The sequence below is a fragment of the Mastigoproctus giganteus genome, chromosome 3 (assembly GCF_048544385.1).
Source record: "Mastigoproctus giganteus isolate SK-2022 chromosome 3, ASM4854438v1, whole genome shotgun sequence".
NCBI lineage: Eukaryota > Metazoa > Arthropoda > Arachnida > Uropygi > Thelyphonidae > Mastigoproctus > Mastigoproctus giganteus.
In genome coordinates this window covers 165,089,805-165,109,681 of record NC_143577.1, presented here as the reverse complement: position 1 = coordinate 165,109,681, position 19,877 = coordinate 165,089,805, and the positions used below count along the sequence as shown (strand labels likewise).

General features: G+C 40.0%; 1 protein-coding gene across 1 annotated transcript in view; it reads left to right on the top strand.

The window, feature by feature from the left end:
- Nucleotides 1–19,877, top strand: part of LOC150088385 (alpha-(1,6)-fucosyltransferase-like) — a 118,502-nt gene that overhangs the window by 66,878 nt on the left and 31,747 nt on the right. The window contains exons 5-7 of the mRNA XM_090370143.1: nucleotides 1,074–1,188; nucleotides 9,798–10,050; nucleotides 12,390–12,576. Coding sequence (XP_090226269.1) covers nucleotides 1,074–1,188; nucleotides 9,798–10,050; nucleotides 12,390–12,576 — 555 coding nt within the window. The remainder of the gene's footprint in view (nucleotides 1–1,073; nucleotides 1,189–9,797; nucleotides 10,051–12,389; nucleotides 12,577–19,877) is intronic.

Sequence of the window (19,877 nt, the reverse complement as noted above, 5' to 3'; positions counted from 1 at the left end):
GGGCTTGAACGCCGGTCACTCAAGGCACGTGTACTTATGCACCAGCGCGCCTGACCACTAGGCTACGGCGGCCTACTAGAACTTATTATCATGGTCCAATAAAAGTACAGTAAAGTGCAGCCATTATCAACCCACTGCAGGATGGAAGCCTCCTCAACAATTCATGCTAAGAGAAATGGACCATAATCTGCCACGCTGGTCCAGTGCGGGTTGGCAGATCGACCGTATTTAGCAGTCAGAAGCTTGAACCCCGGTCTACTCAAAGAGCGTGTGCTACTGCACTCCCACTCCTGACCACTCGGCTACGGAGGCCTGTATGGTCCAATATAATCCAATTATTCCGCAACAGGGCTCAGCCAACAGTCACATAACCATAACTCTCAAATAGATTCAGCAATAACCTTAATGAGACTAAATTCTAATCACAAATTATTACTATACGAAGCCTTGGCCATTGAATGGTCAAAACTCGCAAAATGAGATTCTTAATACGAAATTACCAACAAACCTTTCACCAATATGGTGTCTAACGCATATAAAATTCCCAATACGTGCTTTAATAGAGCATTCTGGGAGTTAAGTTCACTTATAAAAAGTTCACAAAAAGTTCTACATGGTATAACCAACTGAGACGTTTCACGAAAGTCTTACGTTAAGACTCTTGGTGCTTGGCCCATATTATAGTTTAATTATGTATAGCAATTTGAGAAAAGAGTGGTGCACTTCTTAATTTTTTGCGGCATTTTTCAATTTTAGTATCAAATTTTAATTCATTTCGCTTCACTTGATTTCCATATCTTCAACCACACGGATTAAGAGGCGGGTACCGTAACACGCATAAGCTGTAGCTAAAATTTAATGATTACCATATTTAGTAAAACAGTGTATAAATTCAGTAGCTGACGTTGTTTTGACAAGGGAACGCCTGTTGTGTTTTTGCCTCTTTATTCTCTTTCTGCTTTTGCTCGAAGAAAAGCGAATTATTATGTAAAATCAAGCATTTAAATTATTGTACTCAATTAATTTTGCATTCTTGAACACGCTAATATCAAATACTGTACTACCTGTTTCAGAATAATAATTGACCAGTTTGAACAAGTGATGAAAAAGGATGGCTCTGAAGACCTACGTAGAGAACACGTAATTGCTTTACAGAAAGTAGTTCAACAGCGCTTGCATTTGATACAAGTGAGTTGTGTTTCACTTATTTATTGATTACAGCACTTATAATGCAACTCTAGGAACTTTTACATCTGGCTGGCTAAAGCCAATACAACTAGCTTTAGCCAGCCAGATGCAAACCAGACTACTGTATTATATAATTCTCGCTATGAGCAGAAGATCTTTTTATACAAATATACAGGTGGTGGCGCTGGTGTATCATTGAACACTTACGGTTTTTTACTGCTCTAATATTTTCTTTAAATAAACAGTAATATTGGCGAGTCTAGGTTAAAAAAATACGTGGATTTGGTAGAGGAAACTGTTGGCTTTCTGGTTTGAATATTTTTAGTCAAGAATTGGTAAATATATAGAATATAGATACAAATTTAGGTCGCGGCAGTTGAACGTTCTCAGAACGTAACGGCCTTTAATGGCTTCCTGTGCTTTACATGAGTTTTGAAATGGGAACTAATATGATTCAAAATTCTGGGACTGTTTCTTACTGACAGTCTTATCTTAGGTTTTCTTACTAACAGTCTTATCATAGGTCATGGCATTCAAACTTTAGTTCGGGATTACATTTGTAGAAGTAAAGAGGGCCGGGTGGCTAGTATTTAAATTACTGGTAGTATTCTAGGCCCGACGATTTTAAGTTAGGTGGCCGTTAACAATAGTCTACGTTAGTCGTGAAAGAAGAACTGTTGCGCCATCTCTTAAATTGGTCGTAAATGCTAACTGTAAAGGAGGATTCAATAAGCTTTAGGTAGCATAAGCTGTACTACTGTTTACTTTGCTCATAAAGTTTACGGTTGCGGATGAAAGGATAATGGCTAAGGGTTTAGAAGGCGCAAAGGACATAGGTGAGATTAGGGAAAGACAATTGGATAAGTTATGGCACGGAGATAGATCGGTTTAGTTTAAGATATATGTAAACACAGGAAAATACAGTAGTTATGGAAATAACGGACAATAAAATATTGTTGGGTGGAAAAGAGAGTGATTTTGATGACAATAGGGGACATTGGTGAATGAGTTTTGCTTTCTCACAGCAAGCAATAAGTGAAGGGAAGACAGTGAAGACAGTGAAGGGAAGTAACGATTGTTTGTGTGAAGGATCGAATGACAAGGTACATACAGTCTGTTCAGGCAAATTGAATAATCTTGAAGAAATTAGTGGAGTTATAAATAGGGTAAGAGATATGGCTGGATTTCGGGATGAGGAAGTTGATAATGGAGAGGATGAATATGGTGAAATCTACATGTCTGTGGGGAGTCATGAGAAAATAACAGATGCAATAGCTGCTGGAACAATGCAAAGAAGTTCTGGAAAGGATTGGCCGAAGAACGTTAAGAATAAAACCGATAGAACATTAACTAGACAAGACTGAAGATCTGCAGATGACTGGTGACTTGGGAATGGTTACTCCATTCTCTTCCAGAAGTCGGTCTCCCGGCTGTTTTAGAGCAGTTAGGCTTCGAAATAGGTCTAATAGAGTGGATGACAGGTCAAAGGGCACCCCTGCTTCGTGGGGCACGGCTACGTCGTCCTGCAGTACATCCACTCAGCCTAAGAAAAGTGTCAAAGGTAAACGTGTGCAACGTTCCAAAATAAGTACCAGTTTGAAGAATACTATGCACAATTAAGAATCTTGACTTAGCCAAGGCAAATAGGAATTTGGATAGGTTGATGAAATGCACACCACCTGTCTCCATGCAACGGAACACTGCTAGATCAGGGGATTTTTACCTGGATCGTGCGAGGGAACCTGTAGATTTAGCTGAGAAAAGATCTTTTAAAACATTTAGTGAGCTTTCTCTCTGCCTGCGCAAAGACCTGGTGGAATTTCTTTTTCAGGAGGAAAAAAGATGTGGGTATGAGGATTGTAAATGGGGTACTTTCAAGATGGCGCGCACTTGAAAGTGCCCTACATGATGTTGGCATTGAAAATGAACGTCTAAAGGAGAAGGTCACTGGCTTAGAGAGGGTACTAGATGTGAATGAGAAACAACTGAGAGAGCTCCACATCAAGGAAGACTGGCTTACAAAGGAACTGTTTAATGCTTCCTTGGTGGGAGCAGAAAATAAATGCTTAAACGATAACATCACATCATTGGAGGTGAAATTGGAGGAATACAAACAAAAAATTGAAGGACTGAAAAACAGATAGTGATATGGTAAGAGAACTATTCAGTAAGGTAATCCAGCATAGAACACCTCAGAATCAGGTGAACATCGAGGGACGAGGGCAAACTAAGGGCAGTAATTAAAGTCAGGTGTACTTGTTGCTTGTCTTCCTCGTCACTGGATGGGATAGGAAGACATGTTCTGATAGTTACTCCATTCTCTTCCAGAAGTCGGTCTCCCGGCTGTTTTAGAGCAGTTAGGCTTCGAAATAGGTCTAATAGAGTGGATGACAGGTCAAAGGGCACCCCTGCTTCGTGGGGTGCCCTTTGACCAAGGGATCAAGCCAAGGGATCAAGATTGAAAAATAGTGATGAGGTTCGTTTAGCAGTAACTAAAGAGCTTAAAAGTAGCTTAAAGAAAATTAGGATAAGGAGGCTTCGGAAGATTAGGGATAATGGTGTGGTATTGGAGATGCAAACAGAAAAAGAGCTATAAGAGGTAAAGGAATGCAAGAGCGTTAAACGATTGGGCGTGATTCTCTCGACTCTAAAAGAGCTAGGGCAGAAAATAATATTGTATGATGTGGAAAAAACGATCAAAAAGGAAGACCTGTTAAAAGACTTACACAACAAAAATTTAGTAAGTGTGAACATCTCCAAGGAGGAAGTGAAGACGGAGATATTTGTCCGTTTTTGTAGTATACATAAAGCAAAATCAGGAAACAAATTGATCCTCCAGGTGTCAAGGCATATTAGAAGTCAATTGTTACTACAGGGTAGGATTTTCATTGCCTTAATGTCGTATAAGTTCAATAACTTTCATTTAGTTACCTTGTGCTATAATTGTCAGGGATTTGATCATACAGCCAGAACATGTTACCGCAGAGACCCTATTTGCAGTCATACAAGTATAGGACACTCCTACACATTCTGTACTCATCAACGAGAACAACAGATATGTTCTAATTGTAAGACAAAAAATCGAGCCACAAATCATTCTGTAAGGAGTAAACAATGTCCAGAATACTTGAATGTACTTAAGTTGGTCAAAGAAAGAGCACGGCAATTTGATAACGTTAATGGCAGATATTATTATTTTTATTATTATTATCTGTTTATTTCCATAAGGAAACCACCCCGGGACGGCAAAGTGCCAGGAGGGTGCCCGGGACGGCAAAGTGCCAGGAGAATTAATGATATTGATAATCAATATCATTAATTCTTAATCAATACAATGCAAAATCAAATGGTAACCTACGTATACCACAGATTAATGCTCAGAGATCAAGATATAAGGCTGATGAAGTTAGACTAGGGTGCAGAAGAGAGAATATTGATATAGCCTGCATGCAGGAACCGTATCGTACTTAGTGAAAGGTCCGCCTACGGGATATCCACTTTCAGCACGCGTACTCTGTGCAGATGAACCAGACACGAGCCTGCAATTGTAGTGTTTAATAAGGACGTAGTTATAACTGTTATAAATTCGTTGTGCTCTTTACAGATGGTGTGCATAGGGTTGCTGTCAGATCTTGCATCATTCTATGTTGTATGTTTAGTACACGTGCCTTGAGTGACCGGGGTTCAAGCCTGTGACTGCTGAATACGGTGCTGTTTCTTGTATTCTGTCTATCTTTTGAACTCCTCTGACCATTTGGTCGTCCCGGAGTATAAACGGATAATTTATTTATTTATTTTATTGTCATCACTGAACAGACATTAATATCTACATCAGATACATGGAACTAGTTCAAAATCGCTTGGGTAGTAATTCAGTAATATTTGCGATGGATTCTAACGCAAGATCAGCATCGTGGTTTGATAGAATTACAAACGATCGTAGTCGTCAACTAGATGAATTCTTGGCTTGTTGTGGATTGCTTATACAAAATCTACCGAGTTCAGATAGTACTTTCTTCACTGTTAATGGAGAATCAAATATTGACTTGACAATCTGTAACGTAAGGGCGGCTGATACCGTGGACGATTGGCGATTAACAGCAGATTGCTCTTAATATGCTCTGATCATCGGGCCATTGTATTTTCTGTCAGGGACATGACAAAACTAGATCCGTCTCAGGAACAGTTACGACGATTTGCTATCAAAAATGCCAAGTGGAATAGGTTTGGCGAACATATTCATGTCCGACTTGCGAATCTGGGCATTGGGGGTATTCAGTCATATGTCTGGAGAGAATACAGTGGACTTACTTCAGCGCTCTCTCTTTGAGGGTTCCAGCATATCTATGAAGCAAAAGAACTGTAATAGGATTCCAGTTAAATGGTGGTCTGGTGAGTTAAGCCAACTTCGGAAGCAGGTTCATAAAGCACGGAAAAGATACCAAAGAAGTCGGCGTAACAATGGGGAGGAGGAGTTAATGTACTTAAAGTAGAGTATCAGAGGAAACGGAGTGCATACGTGCGCATGATATCTAAATTAAAATTAACTGCCTGGAGAACGTTGGTTAGAACAGTGAGCAATGAGAACCCATGGGGAATTGTATATAAGCTATGTATTGGCAACTAAAATATATAAGGGAGAAAAGGCATATTCTATTGGAGGTATTGACGAGGAAAGTACGGGTTGGAGAGAGAGTACGTCTGCCATTTTGGATCATCTGATTGGAGATACTATCTCTGAGCAAGATGATGAGGAACAGATGTTGATGAAAAGGCTTAATGGTGCTTACTCTGGGGGTACATGATGAGGATCCCTTTAGCCTGATTGAACGATGTGATGCAGTACAGCGCATAAGAAACAATAAATGCCCAGGGATAGATCTCATTGAAGGAGAGGTCATTAAATGGGCTCATCGACTGATACCAGGGATCCTTCTTGAAGTCTTTAATAGCTGCCTGCGTGACGTGGTCTTTCCATCACCGTGGAAGGATGCCTTATTAAAGCTGATACTGAAGGGACCATTTAAGACAAAGAATGATCAACGATCTTGTCGACTTCTTGCCCTCCTCCCTGGATTAGGAAAGGTGTTTGAAAAAATGCTGGCGAGACGGAATACTAACTATATTGAAAAAACGTACACTGATCTAGTAGACAATATGGGTTTACTCCAGGTCGTCGAACAGAAGATGCGCTTCAGGCATTGCAAAACTATATATTAGGCTCGAACAGTAAGTATATCCTTGGAATCTTTATTGACTTTGAGAGAGCTTTTGACTCCATTCAATGGAGCAGCGTTCTTATGATGTTGCGACTTACACGCTGTTCAACTAAGATCTTCACACACACACACACACACACACACACAAAGCAAAACTGTGAGGTACTCCAACTGTACTTGAGAACTGATGCCCATGCAGTGGTATCCGGAGGCATGACTGGTTTTGGAACCTCCTTTGTTTATACCTAATCCCAGAAGCCAATAAAAACAAGCTTCTGCTCATCTCCACACCATCTACCAAGCTCTCCTGTGCTTCGAAGAAATTCGTTCCCTATGTGCAGGGGGGGGGGCTAAGTGCACATACCCATGCTCCAGTAAATAAAAGCGCATCGATGAGTATCCACAGTTGTTGTTGTTTCGTTTTTAGGAGCATTAGCAACTAGGGCCATATTGCTCCGGGAATATGCGGTGGTCATTCCCTGACCGTTCCTCATCCTCCGTATTTGGTGGTGACGGGCTCGAACCCCAGTCTAATCAAGAAGCGTGTGCTACGCACTGCTGCTCCTTCCCACCTGGCTACGGAGGCGCCTGTATCCACAGTGAAAGTATGAATGCCATTTGTGTATATTACATATATTATAAACAGAAGCTTACGTGATGTAGCATTGTAAATGCAGTTAATACTTCCATCATGTGAGGAACATGATAGCATATTTAATTTTTGAATCTTTACTTTTATATCACTGTGTAAACAATTAATTATTTAATTCTGATGTGAGCACCTGGCCTTTGGCCATGTGCTCACATTTCTCTCTCTCTCTCTCTCTCTCTCTCTCTCTCTCTCTCTCTCTCTCTCTCTCTCTCTCTCTCTCTCTCTCTGGCAAAAAAAAAAATATATGCTTCCCTCCTCACACAGGTATCCATTGAATTTATTTAATGGATACCTGTGGATTTTAATGGATTGAATTTAAAGCAGACCATTGAATTTATTTAAACTGTCAGCCTCAACTATCTGCGAGGGCAACTTGTTCTAACAAACAACGACTCCCTCGCTAAAAGAAAATTTCCTGCAATCTAATCTAAACCTCAACCCCTGTAATTTGAATTTATGGCCCCTAGTTCTGAGATTCTTTATAACAGTGGGAATTCCACCTACAGTAATGACAGTAATGGCAGTGTGCTACTGCAACAGGATCTAGATAATTTGGGCAGATGGGCTAAGAAGTGGCAACTGAAGTTTAACCTTGACAAATGCAAAGTACTGCATATGGGTAGAAGTAACCCCAGAGAAACGTACCAACTGTGTGGTACTACACTTAAGGTGGTAGAAAATGAAAAAGACCTGGGAGTAATTGTGCAGGCAGATATGAAGTTTTCTGAGCAATGCGGACAGGTTGCCAGGGCAGGTCATGGGGTTTTGTCAATGATATATAGGAATTTTGCTAGCAGGGAAAAGGAGGTGATATCCCTCTGTATAAGGCAATGGTCAGGCCACGCCTTGAGTACTGCGTACAGGTCTGGAGGCCTCATTTAGGAAGGATGTAGATTTACTTGAGCGTGTACAGAGAAGGGCAATAAGATTGGTGAGGGGAATGAAGGGATCCTCTTATCAAGAGAGGCTTAAGTCTGCAAATTGCAGTGGCTGGAGACTAGGCACCTGCGCGGTGATCTGATTGAGGTGTATAAGGCCTTGAATGGGTTCAGCACGCTGAATTCTGATGGGATCCTTCCACTTGTTCAGATTACGAACGTAAGGGGGCATAAATTCAAATTAAGAAAGGACAGATGTAGAATAGATGTGCGGAAATTTGCCTTTAGCCAGCGGGTCGTTAATTGCTGGAACAAACTTCCATCTGTTGTTGTGGAAGTTGATGGGTTGAATAAATTTAAGGAGGAACTGGACAGGCATTTGGAGGGAATGGTGTGATTTTTTTTTTTTTTTGGCTGATGCTGCATAAGCTCATACATTTGCTTTCTTGCATCACATGCCACTACTACTACTACTACATTCATTTTACTAATCTCTCTCAGAGCCTTAAAAATCTCAATCAGGTAACCTTTGATATCTCTCTAGCCCACATAATCGGAGTCTTTCCTCATATGGAAAGGCGCCTCAGTAGCCAGGTGGGCAGGAGCAGCAGTGCTAGCACACAATTCTTGATTAGACCAGGGTTCGAGCCCGTGCCCACCAAATACGGAGGATGCGGAAAGGTCAGGGAATGACCACCGCATAGCCCCAGAGCAATATGGCCTTAGTTGCTAATGCTCCTAAAAACCAAATAACAACAACATCCTCATATGGACGTCCTTCTGCTGATTTCACCACTAGAGTTGTCCGTCTTCGGACTCTTTCAAGAAGCTTGATGTATTTTTTTCAGATGAGGTCTCCATACTTGAATACAGTATTCCACATTTAGAATACTGTGTTCAAGTATGGAGATCTCATCTGAAATTTAAGAAATATTTTGCCACCCCTCCCCACTTCTTGTGTCGGGGACTGGTGCATAGCATCCAGTGCCCTTTCTCTCCCCGTGGAATCTACCCATGAATCTAGTGAACGAAACATTAGGGAAGCGAGAGAAAATAAAAAAAAAAAAAAAAAAAAAACTGGCCATCCATCTGCAAACAGTAAAAACAAACCAGAGGATATGCACTTGCGTAAAGCCTTTAAACATCAAATCATATCAAATAGTATCATATAAAAATAAACACCAATTAGCATGAAACAGATGTAGAAAATTAATACTACAATTAGGAGTATCCATTACAAAGTACAATTCTGCTTGCTATCTGAGTACCAAGATACCCAAATATTTAAAATAAAATAAAATCATAAAAATAAGAAAATAAAGAAAATACAAAACAACACTTGCCTTCAGCAATGCAAATGCACAACTCCCCACCCAAAGGAGATGAATAACACAATATACTCGACACAACTACTAGACGAATTAATCACAAGCGCATCTTCAAGGGGACGTCAGCTTGTAATCTCCGAAAAGGATCGTATTTCAATCGTTGACTGCTACCAGCAAAATGTACCGATGTCTCCATACGATCAGAACAGGAAAAAAAAAAAAAAAAAAAAAAAACGAATAAACCAAACTCAAAATCTACAGAATGACATGGCCATTTTCCTCTGTAGTTTAAATAACCAAAGGAAACAGACAGAATTTAAAAGTATGAATGCATGCCTAAACTTTGTTACGTTTGCCACCAGATGTATAGAAGTAACACTAGAGATATAAATGAGATACAAATTACGAGGAATTAATTCTCCCATGCATGTTTTTAAGTTTGAAATTGCTTTCATAAATTTTCAAATGTTTCAAATTGTTTTCATAAAGTGAATAATTGAGCGATTACTGATTCCAGTGTAACACTTCTTAGAATCCCAAACACTGTGACGTATTCCCAAAGCTCGTTTGTAAACTGAAAAATCCAGATGGATTTGCATCCGGAATACACGATCTCCTTTACTGTCTTGCCAAGGCCTACAAAGATGGTAGAAGGACAATTCTAGACACTTCGCACTGGCATTTCAAGTATGGAAAGTGGGATAATTTATTTCGGCCACTAAGCACCAACTGTTCACTAAACAAAGAAGACATTGAGGGAAAAACACAATATCCTGGACCAAACGGTAAGCACAGATCAACTGTTTTTTGTAATCTATACTGTTGTTAGTGTAGATATTTTGTGCAGGCATTTAATTTACTTCTCAATAGTTTTTTTCAGATAACTTAAGACTATTTGACTTCACAAACGTTATGAAAGACCTAAAGCTTCAATCTACTTTATCACTTGGCTTATTTCTTTTTTTTTTTTTTTTTTTTTTCACTGTTAGGTCTAATGGCTATTACAGTACATTGCTTCATCTAGAAGCGGAAAACCTGTTAATATAACCTAGGATTTCGAGTTATCTTTCTTAAATCATATTTGTTATTTATTATTATTATATCTTTTTTTGCTCATTTCTGTAATATCTATCTTTTTCTTTCATCTCCGCTATTCTGGACTCTAAATTATCTTTCCATTTTCGTACGTCGTCTCTCATATTTTAGTGTGGAGAATATTTTTAAGGGGGAAAAAAAGTCAAAATTCTTTCGTTCAAGCAATTCTCAATTTCACCAGTTTTGTCCCTACTAGTACGCTTTTCCAGATATCAAATTTTCACGTCATTTTGTCCTCGCGTGTCACAGTGATTATAATAACTGTCATCCCATATCGGCCAAAAAAGACTTCAGTTCAAATCTTATCAATGATACAAGGAATTTTTATGGGGTTTTTCACAACGTGGCCGAGTTAGCTGGTTTCTGGAGATGGTTGCATAGTTTTATCTCGGAATTTTTTTTTCCAGCAGACAGGCATACCGACCACTGAATTACAGATACAACATACTGATGTCTCATAGCCTTAGTTGCTTTGGAGTTTAACACACAGATTCGCGTCATTCTACCTGCTTCCATCAGTTGGCGTGGACGCTTTGTCCATTTTGGAGAACTTAATTTTTGAAGCTATATTAATTAATTAGCCCAACAAAGCTATTCCCCCATATTATTCATATTTCAATATTGTTAGTAGTTTTGATTTTGTACACTGACTGCAACTGCACCACAGTTTCGCAAAATAGGGATAAAACAGATTAGGTTGATCTTCATCCCCTCAAATCAACCAACCCTAATTTGGCCACGTTCTTATATTTTAATGGTAACTATTTACCAACGACCTAAAATCAATAACACTTTCTTTTTTCTCTCTCTCTCTCTTACGTGGAAAATTTTCACGTCGTATAAAATGTTAGTTGTAAATGTTAATCTTTAGGTGATTACACCACGTGTCTTCAATTTTACAAAATATTTATAATTTGTTACAGATTGGAATTATTATTAAATTCAAAGATTAACGTCAATATCTGATCACATTTTGGATTCAGTAGTCTGTCAGAGAGAATTTTTTTTTATTATTTCTAATGACATAGAATGAAAAAAAAATATGTGTGTGTGTGTGGATATGACAAAGTTCACAATTAGGCAAAATCTTTAGCTTAGTGCCATTTTCTCCATTCGCTTTAATTTGTCTGTGTATAACGACGAATATACAAGTTAGTACTACCATGTCTCTAAAACATTCTTGATAGTTCTTAGCAACGAATTCATAAAGACGCCATTTGGTCTTCACTCGCAATCCAACCTTTCTGAAAGAGGCTCCGCAATAATGCAAGTTCTCAATAACGTTTTAAAGGAAGACATACTTTAAAAAAAAGTTTCTTAATAGCAGTATTCCCATGGACTGTTCTCATGCACTATCTACCAAAGTGGCAGCTACCCAGACTTCAGGTTCATACCGCATAAACCTTAAAACTATTCATTCTAGATGATAAGTTAGTTTCAGACAAGAGTTGCCCTTTTCTGGCATCTAGTTATGCAGTAACGCTTACCGCGCAGCACTTCGCAGGTTTGCTTGATCTTGTTTGAGGCATGCAGAATCACAGAAAAGATAAAATCAAATATGGTATTAGCATCAGTATTAGCCGCCATACAGTGCAAGGAAGCTAGATACCTTTTGCTACACTAGTTAAAAATAAAAAAATAAATAAAAAAAACCAAATCATCACTAATTTCCTCTTCCTGTAAGGTAGCAATCCAGGAACCCCTTTGAATTTCCCTAAGTCGTCAACCTCATTAGCCAGTGATTAATAACTTGCTGGCTAACGAAAAACGTTCAACAATCTACTTTATAATTTTCCTCATTCGTTTTAATGTCTCCTGATTCTAAACATCATCTAATATTTAGTTATCAAGCAGGCATTTAGTTATCAAGCAAGTTAAATGGTGAAATTTAACTTTATTTTATATTAAATACCCACGTATGCCTTTCATCGTGGGAAGTTTCTTTGTGCTCGCCCTATATTTTTAAACTGATTTTACCAGTACTCCCTCATCAGTCATAAGGCAACATTAAAAATAATATAATGTTTAGGAGGTTCGAGATGGCTGTTGACGTACCTTCCTAGTGACATTGGTCCTCAAATAACTCGTCTTCACCCACATCCAATGGCTTGGTGGTATGGTCAGCTATTATACTATGCAATGCGCCCAAATGAAAGACTTTTGAAGTCCTTGGAAGAGATGAAGAAACAAATAGGCTATACACATCCCATTGTGGGGTAAGCATTCATTCGAAACTTTGTTAAAGGTAAATGTGCTAGTATCTTTATTCCACTGAAATTACTTTTCTCTCCATCACACACACACACACACACACACACACACACACACACACACACACACACACACACACACACACACACACACACACATCATCGCATTTAGCGAAGATACCGTTTTGCCAACATGTAACTGGGTGTTAATTATCATTATTTTTACGAAGGTAAAGTTAGTAAATGTTTCTGTAAGTCTTCTAGCCTTACAAATAATTACTTAATTACTAGCAAGGGAGTAAAGGAGAAAAATTATTAATGATCTACACTACAGGGTGTTTATAAATCACATAAACAAAATTATAGGAGTAATTCTACGTGGCAAAATAAGTAAAAAAAAACGTTCATATAAACATGTGTCCAATGTTATGAAGTTTTCAGTAGTAAAAATGATAAAAGTAACACAAAATAAATAAGAATGAACAGACACGTAACTGGTAAGAATTTTATAGGTGTGTCTGCTTATTCTAATTTATTTATTATTATTGTTATTTATTATTTTTTTACCATTGAAACTCCACAGCTCCATAACTGTTCAGAACCTACTCTATCCATTTAAACCTACTCTTTAATTTTGTTGATGTAGTTTAGAAACATCTTATACACCGATGAGCCAAAACATTATGACCAGCGAGTCGTTATGCAAATCGAAGCAACTGTAGGTGAACTACGGCGCGTGAGCGGGTTGGGACACTGTATAAAAAACACCTGATACTGAACTCCGTTAATCAGTGTTACTCTTTTTTCTTCAGATGGGAAAGGCAGTGAACTTAAGCGAGTCTGAAAAAGGCCAAATTGTAATGGCCAGACGACTGCGTCAGAGCATATCCAAAAAAAAAAAAAACTAAACTATTATATTTAGGCCACCAGAAAAATTAAATTCATCTGCCGTGCTGTGTCTTATGTCTGTTAATTGCGTGTGTTCTATGGTCGATTTGTCTGTTTACTGGACGAAAACCCGTTTCTGGAAAAAAAAACCTTGCTATCTACGCCTGAGACCGTCTAACTCAGCCACGGAGTGAAAAAACCCCATTAAAGTTCCTCGCGTCATCGACGGGATTCGAACCCGGGCCTTTTACCTGGGAAAGTGATGGCACCTGGAAACAAGCTTATAACGAAACAACATAATGAAGTTCGCTCAACATAATGCCCACAATTAAAGAAAAAGGCAGACGAGGACAGCCTCGATGTCCTCTTCCTCCAGGAACCCTATGCAAACAAGAATGGAGAGGTTATCCCTCCACGTACAAAATAGTCCAGCATCCCCTGGGCAGCACTTATCGTCTGCAATACTGACCTCATGGTAACCAAAATAACATACCTCTGCAGTGAATGGGCTGTCTGTGCCCACATCATAATCACACTGGGAGAAATCTATGCAGTATCGCTATACTGGTGAAGACATCCTCCCAGCAATACAATATCTGCAAAACATCCTCCACGAGCTCCCTAATGCAAAAATAATTATTTGTGCTGATGCAAACTGCAGGTCACCAGCTTGGCATAGTACAATCCCTGATCCACGCGGAACCGCAAACATACAGTGCTTGGAAGAATCCCTGACCAATAGTTCTTTAACATTATTAAGCCAGCCAAACAATCCACCTACCTTCTCGAGTACACTCGGGGAGGTGACAGTAGATATTAGCCTAGCCACCCGCTCTGCTGCTGGATACATATCCTCATGAAAGGTCAGAGAAGACTGGACTACCTCTGACCATAGAGTAATCACATTCCAAACGCACCGTGCCCACAGACCGCACACGCCCAGAATAATCCTCAACAGAGTTGCCATTGCCAAGGCGAACTGGGAACAGTTCCAAGAGATACTGACATGTTCCACTGAAACCTTCAACTGCATGACTCTGAACCCGGACCAAAACCAACGTGCAATAATAAAACCTAATAAACCTGACGAGGCTAGTGGGAGTCAGGCGTGTTCAAAGCCGCTAAGTGGATTTTCTTATTTATTGATTTGAAATTATTGTTTTTTAAAACTTTTGATTTAAATTTAGTAGTATAGCATTATTTTGTGATTTTCTGATTAATCTGGCGTACTTATTGTTTACTCGGCCTTGTAATTACATAAACGTATCGGTAAGGGTATCAAATCCACAGTGTTCCAAGTTGCAGGTCCGCTGAACGAGAAGTTTTTTAGCCATATTTAGCTGCTTTACCGACCAATTGTTACATCAAATTATTTTCTATAAGCAGCTTATAGACTTAGTCAGGATCCTTAGTTTATTCTGAATTGAGACAGCGAGATTTGGAAGTTAATACTTAAGTGTCCGAAGATTTACCGTTCATAACTTGCCTCCATTGTTATACGACACAACGTTATATCCCGAACTAGATTGCGTAAGCTTAGTATAGTATATAACGACTTAGATTACAAATGTAACATAATTAATTAATAACTTGATATGGAAGTTATATAAACGGAACTCGTAGATAATACTTGATACTGAAAAATATATACAGGGTGATTCACTACCAGTGCGAAAAACTTGCAGGAAGTATAGGGGGCACAAAGACGAATCGGAATCACATAGCATTGCAGGGTCCGAAATGCCTTCGTCATGCGGTAGAGGACGCAGCGTGAACAGCGATCCCCCTCTGGAAATCAGCATTTGCGAACCGTTTCTGTTGAAGAAACCAAGTAGCAAAAGTCCTCTGGAGTGGATAATCCGCAGGCTCCAATGATTGGACGCGTTGCAGATGGTATGAACTCATTTGGTTTGTTGACAGTATCCTCCATACAGTGGATTGGGAAATACTCAATCGTTGGCCTATCGCTCGAGTACTCGTACTCGGATTGCCTTCTGCAAGACGTAGGACATTCTCCTCATTGTCTGGCGTCCTCGCCGTTCGCTCTCGATTCATGGTACCTCTCATGAAACAACCAGTCTCACGTAGCCTTCTGTGCACACGTGCGAAATTCGTATGATGAGGAGCACGTCTGTGCGGGAAACGTTCCTGGTACAAGCGAAGAGCGGCGCGCCCGTTACAGTCCGCAGCTCCATACGCGAGGTGCATGTCGGCCAGTTCAACGTTTGAATACTCGTCCCTCCTACTGCCTCGGAAATCGGTTCGCAAATGCTGACTTCCAGCGGGAACGCTGTTCACGCGGCCTCCCGTTCAACGTCCTCTACCGCATGACGAAGGCATTTCGGACCCTGCGATGCTATGTGATTCCGATTCGTCTTTGTGCTCCCTACACCTCCTGCACGTTTGTCGCACTGGTAGTGAATAACCCTGTATAGCGTTATAACTGTGTTGGAATACAAGTTTATGGTTATAATTTTGTACTGAAATTGAAATTTTATGAAATTAAATCGAAATCATGACTTAAACAAGAGCAGCAAAGCAAAAGGCTCAAGCTAATGGGAGTGCTGTGGCTCAGGGGAGAACCGAGGGGAGGGGGGGAAGTTTCCCTCTGAATCACAGCCTTTTAAAATGCACTGCTTGCATGATGTTTGTGGAGCAATCGGGACGGGACATGATATTGCCATGGGGGATGTCTTTGTGTGTGCGCGATGCAAGGAGTGTAACGAAATCAGGGGACAACTCAGCATTGTTATGGGCCTATATGAGAGCTTGAAGGACAGGGTGGATGCCCTCGAAGGATCTAAATTGAAGAGCCCATCAAGCTCTCAGCCGCCCACATCAACGCCAGAGTTTACACTTGGTCATCACGCAACACAGCGGCAACCCCCAAGGCAGAATGCGCTGGTGCCACAGGAACTAGTAGTTGTTGGTGACTCTATTGTCAGGGAAACGGGGAACATGCTTTGTAAAAATGATAGGTGGAACCTTTGCCCCTGGCAGACATACCAAGGTATGTCTGCCAGGGGCAAAGGTTGATGACGTTGTACAGCGGATATCATCTTTTAAGGGCACAAAAGGTGATATAGTTTTACACGTTGGCACTAATGATATTAAGAGTAGGAGACCGGCAGAATTACTTAACAAGTACAGGTCACTGTTGAAAAAAAGCCGGAATTACGGTTGAATTTAAAAGTGTCTGCAATTCTGCGCAGACACGATAGGAGGGAGTATATGATGAGAGCCTTGTCGATAAATTCGGCCCTGGAAAGATTGTGCAAGGCTCAAGGGTTAGAATTTGTTTCAGCCTGGTGTGTACTTGTTAAGGAGACACTGCTTCTACACGGATGGGATATACTAGAATATATTAAATAGAAAGGGTGCAAGAATATTTGCTGATGCTATCGATGCAGTGTTAGGCGTGTCGCAAAACTGCTAGTTTGGGGTATACAAGGGCTAATATATTAACAGCAGCCACTGGCAGAGGTGAAAGTGATTCTTGCACTGCTTCTATTGCAATGAGCAGAAGCCTGGAAAACAAGATGCAGGATATTTCAGAGACTGCTGGGAATCATTGTGGTACAAGTAAACACGTGGGTTGTGTTAGGGTAGCTAAGAACAGGAAAAGGTGCATGTATACTTGAGGGTACACCAATGCGAGGAGTTTGGTAAATGAATTTGATGAATTTGAGGTATTGCTCAAAGCATCAAAGGTGGATATCGTTGGGATATCAGAGACGTGGTATCACACAGATATAAGGAATGCAGAACTGGAATTTGGGGAGTACAATGTGTACAGAAAGGATAGACAGGATAGGAAGGGAGGAGGGGTTATACTATTAGTTAAGAAACACATAAAATCCAAGGAAGTGAAGTCAGTCGACATCGCTGGACAGTGTAGTGTCGAGTCAGTTTGGTGTGACATAAGCATTGGGAGATCAAAATTGAGAGTAGGAGTGTGCTGTAGGCCTTATGACTCTGATGAGTATAATAAGAAACTGTACAGGGAAATAGAGTGGGCCAGTAAATCAGAGTCTTATAATGGGGGTCACTAACACACTAGCAAGGCTTTTGTGGATTTATTGGATGATTGTTTTCTACATCAGCATGTTCGGGAGGCAAATAGAGGGAGTAATACTCTTGATCTGATTATCAGTAGTGATTCTTCATGCATTAAGAATCTGCAGATAAAAGAACCACTAGGTGGCAGTGATCACAGTGTGCTGAAGTGGGATTTACACAAAGAGGTAACTACCATCAGGGGTAAAGTGAAGGGTTTTGCTTTCGTAAAGGCGACTACGATGGTCTGAGACAGTATTTAAATTATATACAGTGGGACCAACTGATGATGTTACCAACAGCAAATTCAAAATGGGAAGCATTCAAAGAACTTATCTTGGAAGCTACTAGGCTTTACATACAAACTAAGAAATATTGTTCAAGGTTTAGGCCTACTTGGATGTCAGATGCGCTAATGAGATATGGCAGAGAAGAAAAATGCATGGAATACATAAAAATTAACATGTGACACAGAAGCCATGATAGATATAAGTTGATCTGTAACCAAGTTACAAAGGAGGTTAGGCAGGCGAAGGCAGATTATGAGAAATCTTTGGCAAAGGATGCAAAGAAAAACAGCAAAGAGTTCTCTTATATAAACTCTAGAAGGAAGGGGATGAAGTAGATTGGTCCACTTGATATCAATGGTTCAACTGTTGATGATCCTGTTCAAGGTAGCTAACAAACTAAATGAATATTTTGCATCGAAATTCACACATGAGGAGTTATTCAGCGAGGGGAATGCCAGAGGTGTATTCAACTCTGGCAGTAAGCTAGAGAATCTTGTAATAACTGAGAGTAAAGTGGAGGAGAAATTATTGAAAATAAATACAAGAAAGGCACCTGGGGTGGATGGGATCTATCCAGTTACATTAAAGGAAACAGCAAAGGAAGTAAGCAAACCCTTAGCCATAATTATGAGAGCTTCCTTGGACTCAGGGGAGGTACCCGTAGACTGTATAAGTGCAAATGTGACCCCAATTCACAAGGGAGGATCAAAGGCTGACACAAGTAATTATAGACCTATGAGTTTAACTTCTGTTCCAGGAAAATTAATGGACGCACTGGTTAAAGAAGCACAGCAGGATCATCTAGACAAGACTTCAGTTATAGCTCGAACACAGCATGGTTTTGTTAAGGGAAAGTCTTGCCTGACCAATTTGATTGGATACTATGATGCAGCGACAAAAGAACTGGACGCAGGGAATAACTTTGATATCATATATTTGGATCTTAGAAAGGCTTTTGATACTGTTGCAAATGGAAGACTGCTGAACATATTGGAGCAGTGTGGCATTGGAGGCAAACTGCTGCTATGGATAAAGGGGTGGTTGAAGGGGAGAAAACAGAGAGTGGTAATCAATGGACACTGCTCATCGTGGACTAATGTTATTAGAGGGTCCCTCAGGGTTCAGTATTGGGTTCATTATTGTTTTCTATATTTATAAATAATATTGATGATGGTATATCAAGCTTAATGTCCAAGTTTGCAGACGATACAAAGGGTGGCAGGGTTGTTAAGGACACTACTGACGCTATGCTGCTGCAAGAGGATCTGGAAAGTTTGGGCAGATGGGCTGAGAGGTGGCAAATGAAGTTTAACATTGACAAATGTAAAGTACTACATATGGGAAACAGCAACCCTAGAACAACGTATCAACTCTATGGTACTACACTGACAGTAGTAGAGGATGAAAAGGACCTGGGGGTAATTCTGCAGGCAGATATGAAGTTCTCTGAGCAGTGCAGATGGGCTGCAAGAGTAGCTCACGGTGTCTTGTCAATGATATACAGGAATTTTTCTAGAAGGGATAAGGAGGTAATCATTCCCTTGCATAAGGCAATGGTCAGGCGACACCTTCAGTACTGTATACAGGTCTGGAGTCTTCATTTCAAGAAGGATGTAGAGCTGTTTGAACGAGTACAGAGAAGGGCAACAAGATTAGTGAATGGAACAAAGGGTTGCTCTTACAAAGCAAGGCTTAAGTTTTGCAAATTACAGTGTCTGGAGACTAGGCACCAGCGAGGTGATCTGATAGAGGTGTATAAAGCCTTGAATGGTTTGAGTATGCTCAATGCTGATGGGATACTTCCTCTTGCTCAGAATAATCACCTGAGAGGGCATAAATTCAAATTGATGAAAGACAGATGTAGGATAGCGTGCGGAAATTTGCCTTTTTTTTTTGGTTGGTGGAACAGACTTCCATCCCTTGTTGTGGAAGTTGATAATCTAAATAAATTTAAGGCTCACCTGGACAGGTATTTCGAACGAACGGACGGGTGAAGTGGAAGTGTTTTTTTTTTTTTTTTTTTTTGTTTGATGCTAAATAAGCTTGCTTTCTTGCATCATATGCCTCTACTAA